This window comes from Miscanthus floridulus, chromosome 18 (assembly GCF_019320115.1).
Source record: "Miscanthus floridulus cultivar M001 chromosome 18, ASM1932011v1, whole genome shotgun sequence".
Taxonomy (NCBI): Eukaryota; Viridiplantae; Streptophyta; class Magnoliopsida; order Poales; family Poaceae; genus Miscanthus; species Miscanthus floridulus.
In genome coordinates this window covers 80,894,625-80,902,522 of record NC_089597.1, presented here as the reverse complement: position 1 = coordinate 80,902,522, position 7,898 = coordinate 80,894,625, and the positions used below count along the sequence as shown (strand labels likewise).

Here is a 7,898-nt window from a genome sequence, read left to right as displayed (position 1 = left end):
CAAAATCCCCCCACCCCCAGTACCCTAGCCGCCTGCTCTGTCCCGACGCCCGCCGCGCCTCCCCTGCCGGCCAGCGCCGCCCGCGCCGCTCCGCCGCGCCGGCGCGCCCACGCCGGCGAGCCCCCGCCCCCGCGCGCCCCCGCCCCCGAGCAGCCCCCAGCCCGGCCGCGCGGCTCCCCAGCGCGCCCACACCGGCGAGACAGCTCCCCCGACACCCCGACGGCGCCGCGCCGCCGCGCACCGCGAGCCCCCGCCACCGAGTCTACAACCCAGCCGGCACAGGGCCCGGAGCGCCCCCGCGAAACTCGCCACGAACACCCCGACCAGCGGGGCCCCGCGCCCCCGCCCGAGGACCCCCAGCGCGCCGCCGGCCGAGGCTCCGGCGGAGCCCACGCAGGCGACCCCCGCAGAGCACGCCCCGCCCCCGAGCACCCCCAGCCCAGCCGCGCGGCTTCCCGGCGCGCCCACGCCGGCGAGCCCCCGCCACCGCGCGCCCCCACCCCCGAGTACCCCCCAGCCCGGCCGCGCCGCCGCCGTCAGCGCTGCCCACCGCCGCCGTCCGCGCGTGCTGCCACCGCCGGCGCGCGCGGCTGTCCTCCCCTGCACGCGCCGGCCCCGTGCGCCCCTGCTCTTGCCGCCGGCTTGGAAGAAGGAGGAGGAAGCAGCAGTAAGGAGAAGAAGGAAGAAGAAGGAAGAAAAAAGAAGAGAAAGAAAGAAAAGGAAAAGGAAGAAAAGGAGAAGGAAAAAAGAGAAGAAAAAGGAAGAAGGAGGAGGAGAGGAAGGAGGAGGAGAAGGGGAGAGGGGGAGGAAGCCGAGGTAGAGGGGAGGAGGAGGTGCCTCGGCCGTCTTCTCCGTGTGCCCGTCCCGTCGACGCCCCTACCGTCACCGAACCGCCTACGAGCGTGGGCAAGGTATATCCACCCTTTCTCCGTTTGTCGGCCTTCGTGCCGTTGTGATGTCGGCCTTCGTGCCGCTGTTCTTATCGGCCTTCGTGCCGTTTGTGATTGTCGGCCTTCGTGCCGTTGTTTTTTTGCAGGTTTTGGAAACCTCCCCGTGCAAGGGAGGTGCTGCCGAAATTTTGAACTTATAGTGTCGTGTTTCTTCTTTCGTAGAGCAGGACCTATCGGAGGTGACCCGGAGGTCCCCGATCGTTTTTGTCGGCGTCGCGGGTCTGCCTACACTACGTCGCCTCGCCACTGCGTCGACTCGCCACTGCCTCGCTAGCCTGACTTCACCGACACCCTAGGTATAAATCATCTCTTTTTCCGCTTGTCTGTCGTCGTAGATCGGTGTAGCCTAGTTAGGCGTCTCCCGTCCGAAAGAGATATCTTTGGAGGTATGCAGATCTTTGCATATCTGCGAGCATTTCTGTTTCGGATTGTCCACGTTTTTTGGACAGCCCGCGGATGCGTAGATGGGTTAGTTTTCCATGGTCCGCTCCGGTCCGAGACGGTGTTTCGGCATCACCCCCTGTTGTTCTCCGGATACACACTCTCCCTTGCAGGACGTGTATCGGGAGAACAGCAGGGAGGTGCTGCCGAAATTCCGTCTCAGATAGGAGCGGAGCATGGAAACTAACCTCATCTATGGATCCACGGGTGGGATTAGGACCTATCCTCACCTATTAGAGAGTAGGGACACCGCGTAGATGCAATTGATGGTGACTCATATGTGCTGATACGTCTGTTAAAGGATGGAGGACCGTGAGTGGATGTACACGCTCCGGAGAGACGAGCACGATTACGACTTGCTGTTTATAGTCAAGGTCGAAGAATTCTTACAGCATGCATTTGGTGAGAGTGCCGGAGGCCATTCTCTAGTGGTTTGTCCGTGCAGCGGTTGTGACAACAGAAGAAGGAAAGATAGGTTAACCATGGGTAAACATATTGTGAAGTTTGGATTTACTCCGGGCTACCACCGGTGGATCCACCATGGTGAAGCCGATCGTATCAGGGAGGAGGTGGTGAGACCACGGCTCGAGGCTTTCGATGATGATGCCGGGGTAGCAGACATGCTGGATGACACGCACCAAGCTCAGTTCGCTGAAGGACGTGACAAGGAGGAGATGGAGGCTGCCGCAGATGCCTTCTACCTGATGTTGGACTCGGCACAGAGACCCCTTCATGATCATACTAATGTTTCTCAGCTGGACGCCATTGGTCGCGTAATGGGGTTGAAGGCCGAGTTAAACCTAAGTCGAGAAGGCTTCGACAAGATGGTGGCCGTGTGGAGCGATATGCTACCGAAGACACACATTATGCCGAAGAACTTGTACGAGTCAGAGAAGCTTCTTCTTGCACTTAAGATGCCGTATGACAAGATACATGTGTGTCCGAAGGGGTGCGTCCTATTTAGGAAAGAACACGCGGATGCAAAGTACTGCCCGAAGTGTAAATCCTCCAGGTACGTGGAGGTAGACTCAGGCGATGGCCAGAAGAGGCAGCTTAAGATCCCCATGAGAGTCCTACGACACCTTCCGTTCCTGCCGAGGCTCCAACGGCTATTCATGACCGAGGAATCCGCGAAACAGATGACATGGCACAAAAACGGCACACGATACAATCCTGAGAAGATGGTACATCCATCCGATGCTGATGCATGGAAGTACTTCAATTCGCAGCATCCTCTCAAAGCAGAGGAGGCTCAGTAATGTACGTGTCGCGCTGGCAACAGATGGGTTCAATCCATATGGCATGATGGCTGCACCATACACATGTTGGCCCGTGTTCGTCATCCCCCTGAATCTCCCCCCCCGGTGTCTCCTTTCAACGACATACCGTGTTCCTGTCATTGATAATCCCTGGACACCCAGGGAGTAATATGGGTGTCTTCATGGAGCCTGTGATAGATGAGTTGATCGATGCTTGGGTCAAAGGGGTGTGGACATACGACCGAGCTACGAAGACTAGCTTCAAAATGCACGTCTGGTACCACTACTCCCTGCACGACTTCCTGGCGTACGGGTTAATGTGCGCCTGGTGTGTTTAGGGGAAGTTCCCATGCCCAATATGCAAGGAAGCTGTGAGGTTCATATGGTTGAAGAAGGGTGGCAAGTATTCGTCGTTCGACAAACATCGTCAATTCCTCCCTCTTGACCATCCATTCAGAGAAGACGTCAAGAGCTTTACGAAAGGTGTCAAAGCGATGGACCCTAGACCGCACTTGAGGACTAGGGGCGGAGGTTCGTGCTCAGATAGATGCTCTCATGCCCAACGAAGATGGTGGTTTCGTGGGATATGGTGAGCAACATATGTGGACTCATAAGTCCGGCTTGACGAGGCTCCCCTATTTCGATGACCTCCTACTGCCCCATAACATTGATGTCATGCACACTGAAAAGAATATCGCCGAGGCACTTTGGGCAACGCTCATGGACACTGACAAGTCTAAGGACAACCCTAAGGCTAGAGTGGACCTGGCGACGTTGTGCGATAGGCCAAACCTAGAGATGCGGCCTCCTGCAACAGGAAAGCAGTGGAGAAGGCCTAGGGCCCCCTATGTCTTGAAAATCGATCAAAGGAGGGAAGTACTTCGATGGATCAAGAATTTAATGTACCCTGATGGGTATGCAGCGAATCTGAGCAGGGGAGTGAACTTAGAGACTCTGCGAGTCAACGGGATGAAGAGTCATGACTACCACATATGGATTGAGCGCATACTTCCAGTCGATGGTTCGAGGCTATGTCCCTGAGCATGTCTGGCTAGTGCTGGCAAAGTTGAGCTACTTCTTTCGCCAGCTTTGTGCCAAGGAGCTATCTTCGACCATCATTACAGAATTGGAAACTATGGCACCTGAGTTGGTCTGTGAGCTTGAGAAGATCTTTCCACCCGGCTTCTTCTTGCCGATGCAGCATCTAATTGTGCACCTCCCGACCGAGGCACGGTTGGGGGGGCCCGTGCAGGCCCGTTGGTGCTATCCAATCGAGCGATGTCTAAAGACTCTTCGCAAGAAATGTACAAATAAAGCCAGAATTGAGGCTTCCATTGCAGAGGCAAGCATTCGGGAGGAGGTTGCAAACTTCACGACATCCTACTACAAGCCGAACCTTCCTAGCAAGCATAATCCACCCCCTCGTTACAATGCTGGCGAAGTTGAATCGACCCTCAGCCTTTTCAAATGCCAACTAGGCAGCGCAAGTGGATCGACCCCCAAGAGATTGGATCCAGAAGAGTGGCGTAGAATCACGCTATATGTGTTCACCAACCTTGTCGAGGTTGCGCCATTCATTAAGTAAGTTCTCAACGAACTTGTTTCAATACGACGTCACTGTTCTGTATCGAACCCCATTGATTCTCTTTGGTACAGGGAATTTGTTCGTCAAGAGTGGCATCAATCAAGGGATCCTACCTTGCACGAACATGATACCCTTCTTTCAGAGGGTGCGGGAGCTGGGAGGCCTGATTTTATTTCTTGGTTCAAACAAAAGGTCGTACGTTCGTCGATATTCCTTACTAGCTTGTACGTTCCAATAGTATAACGATGTATCATGCTTGAGCTTGCAGGCGCAAACCAATGTGTCCATGAGTGACGAGTTGAGACAGGTTGCAAACGGCTTCAAGTTAAGGGTGAAGTCATATACCGGTTATGATGTGAACGGATATCGCTTCCACACGTCAAGACACGAGCAGACTCGGCCCGGTCGGAAAACCACCAACAGCCAAGTTTTTACGCCGGGCACTAATGACGTCGAATACTACGGAATAATTGAGGAGATCTATGAACTTGAATATGAGGGTCGGGTACCTCTTACTCCTGTCATATTCAAGTGCCACTGGTTTGATCCTGCACGAACGAGACGGACCCCTCATCTTGGGCTAGTCGAGATTAGGCATGATTCCGTCTATAAAGGAAAAGATGTCTATATTGTGGCTCAACAGGCCAGTGCAGGTGTATCATACGCCATACGCGTGCCAAGACAAAGACCATCTTAAGGGTTGGTCTATTGTGCACCAGGTATCTTCGCACGGTAAACTACCTGTTCCAAACGATGAAGATTACACCTTCGACACAAACACATATGATGGAGAGTTCTATCAAGCAGATGAGCTACAAGGGAGCTTTGAGATAGTCTTACCCGGTGTGACGACCGCAATGGAAGTAGACAATGAAACGGTTGATGACGAGGACCCTGGAGATGTAGTGCTAAATCCGAAGGACATTCAAATGCTTGAGCGATTCCATTTAGGCAAAGACAATGAAGAAGACACAGAACCTTTGAATAGTTTTGCCCATTTGGACAATTTTGACAGTGATGATGAGACCTATGACCCCAATCATGAAGATTATTCCTAAACCATGTAATACTATGTTTTTTATTAAATTTTGTTATGCTTATTCATTTTGAACTATTTGACATGTATGTACTAACGCTTGTTGTTCATTCTTTGTACATTGCAGGTGACAGAACAAAGATGGTGGGCAACCGTTCACCGAGGCAGGTGCTCTCGGTGTACCAGAGGCTACGCCCTCCTGATGGAGGCGAGGGGACGTCTTCGCCCCCAGCGGCGAGAGCAGGCCCGGGTCGCCCCAGCACGGGGAGGGGGAGGGGGAGGGGGAGGGGGAGGGGTCGGGGTCGCCCTAGGAGGGACCCGCCTCCTCCCCCGGCTCTCGACCAGCCGGAGGACCCGTCTCCTACCCCGGAGGAGCACGTGGCGGCCACGGGCACGACCACCGACACTCCGTCGGGGGACGAGGGGACTCAGCAGACGGAGGATAGTTCTGCTTTCTCGGCTCCCTACCTACGAGGTCCCACAAGCCTTCCTCCGATTCCGCTTCCTGACCGACGCCCTATGGTTCGTCCTATGGGAAGAAGGTAAGTAACTATAGATGTTATCACTAGTACTTCATATGATACATTGAAAATCAAAAGAGAAACTGATAATTTTTCGTAATCACTTGTGCAGGGGCTGGCTAGTTCTGTCGGGTGCTCTTGACCCCCCACGCACCCCCGCTACCGTCCTGGGATGTCTGTGCAGGAAACACTTCCCCGGCCTTGTGGACTTGAAAGAGGGGAGGTGGGAGCCGGCCTGGTCGTGGGACAGGTACAAGCTCGGCTCGGATGACGAGCAGGACAACAAGCAGGAGCGGGTTTTGGCGGACTTTTGGGTAAGTGTCTCACAACATAGCTCAATACATCTCCTCTATTGCTTAAGTCTTTTATTGAAATAATGAATGGATACATCGTGTTTGTATGTAGAGGTACTTCAAGGCCGAAGAAGGTAGAGAGACCCTGGCGGATCAGACGGCACACAGAGCCTGTAAGAAGTACGTTGGCGACATGATTCACGAGGCACGACTCCAGGCCCACGTCGACTACTACAGGTCCATCAAGAAAGAGCCCCTCAACAAAACCGGCGCAAGAAATGTGGCGCTGACCAAGGAGCAGTACCTTCAGGTAGGTGAATAATATTAATTCATTTTGAGATTTAGTAGGTCTAGAATTGATCTTCTTATATGTCAAACACTTGATGATGTGTAGGTGCCGGCCTCGTGGTGCATGTCGCATAGATCGGCATGGTCGAGGATCGTGGACAGGTACCTTGACCCGGCGTACATCGCAAAGCACGAGCAAGGCAAGCGGAAGCGGGCACTGAGGACCGCTCCAACTCACCACCAAGGCAGCCGCAACCTCCCCGCATTCAAGCGGGCACTTGTACGAGATGTCATTTATCTATTCTAACGCTCAATTTTGCCTGATTTCTAATCATCTTGCCGTCTTTCTCGCAGGAGGTGGCACACCCGGACGTGCCGGTGTCGGAGTTTGGGGCATGGGCTGTGTCCCACATGGGCCCGAGTGAAATCTGGTGTCGTCTTCAACCCGGATGCCCCTGTCCAGGCTTACTCTGACCCGAGCGTCCACGCTAAGGTCAGAGACTACACGGAGGCGGTTAGGGCGCTCCGTGGCTCAGATCACAATCTGAGCACTGAGCCCCTTGAGACAGAGGTGATCGTGAGGCTGGGGCAAGGCAGGAAGCACGGGCGGTTGTGGATTGCAGACGGCGCCGACTCCTCGAGCTCTGCACCCTCTCTCTCCGACGTGAGGGCACGGAGCACGGCCAGAAGCCTTCCCATACGTGCACGGCCTACTCCAACACTGTCGCGGGTCGACGAACTTCAGGTAATTCTGGTTTCACTCGTCGTACATTGAACGTTACACACATTGATCAGATTTGCAATACTGAAACATGTGATTGAAACACTGCAGGCCGAGCTGGCAGAGACAAGGGAGACGCAAGCGCACCTGACCGCAGAGCTGGAGGCCACGAAGAAGCAGATGGCGGACATGTATCAGATCATGCAAACCATCGGGCAAGCATCGGGTGTCCAAGTGCAGTTGCCAGCTCCAGCTCTGGTTCGACACTTCACTCCTATGAGTATGGAAGTTTAATGCGTTCGTGCCGTTGGGATTGTCGGCCTTCGTGCCATTGTGATTTTCGGCCTTCGTGCCGTTGGGATTGTCGGCCTTCGTGCCGTTGTGATTGTCGGCCTTCGTGCCGTTGTTTCTTGCAGGTTGGAAACCTCCCCGTGCAGGGGAGGTGCTGCCGAAATTTTCAATTTTTAGTCTAACACATGCAATCTCTTCTCTTTTGTGCAGCCTCCGTCGGCGGGTTCAAACAATCCCGCTAGCGTGTCACCGACGGCTGATCACGTCAACCCTTCGCCGCAGTCCGGTCCTTCACCGCTGTCCAGGGGGCCACACCTGCAGTTTCCGTCGCCGCAGTAGAGATGTTGAACTTTGTGATGTCGAACTTGTAATAATAAACTTGTGATGTTGAACTTTGGTGAATTTGTGATGGATTTATTAAATATGCGTGTGCTTGTGATATATAATGCATGTTGGTGATATAGATGTGATGATTGATGTATATATATATATATATATATATATATATATATA

The 7,898-nt window shown here is 53.9% G+C and overlaps 1 protein-coding gene and 1 long non-coding RNA gene across 4 annotated transcripts; both read left to right on the top strand.

Annotated features, from left to right (window-relative positions):
• The first annotated feature begins 571 nt into the window (after positions 1-571).
• On the top strand, positions 572-6,270 carry LOC136522903 (uncharacterized). Of its 3 annotated transcripts, none has more exons than XR_010776005.1 (4): positions 572-911; positions 1,118-1,246; positions 5,905-6,106; positions 6,198-6,270. It is a non-coding gene; the product is annotated as an uncharacterized lncRNA (long non-coding RNA). The 3 variants fall into 3 exon arrangements; XR_010776003.1 differs by having other exon boundaries at positions 1,113-1,246; XR_010776004.1 differs by lacking the exons at positions 5,905-6,106; positions 6,198-6,270 and adding an exon at positions 5,406-5,687 and having other exon boundaries at positions 1,113-1,246.
• Positions 6,271-6,278: 8 nt separating this feature from the next.
• LOC136524082 (uncharacterized) lies at positions 6,279-7,627 on the top strand. Its single transcript, XM_066517558.1, has 4 exons — positions 6,279-6,395; positions 6,480-6,653; positions 6,728-6,794; positions 7,596-7,627. The coding sequence occupies exons 1-4, from the start codon at positions 6,279-6,281 to the stop codon at positions 7,625-7,627; spliced, it is 390 nt and encodes a 129-aa protein (XP_066373655.1).
• Positions 7,628-7,898: the final 271 nt, after the last annotated feature.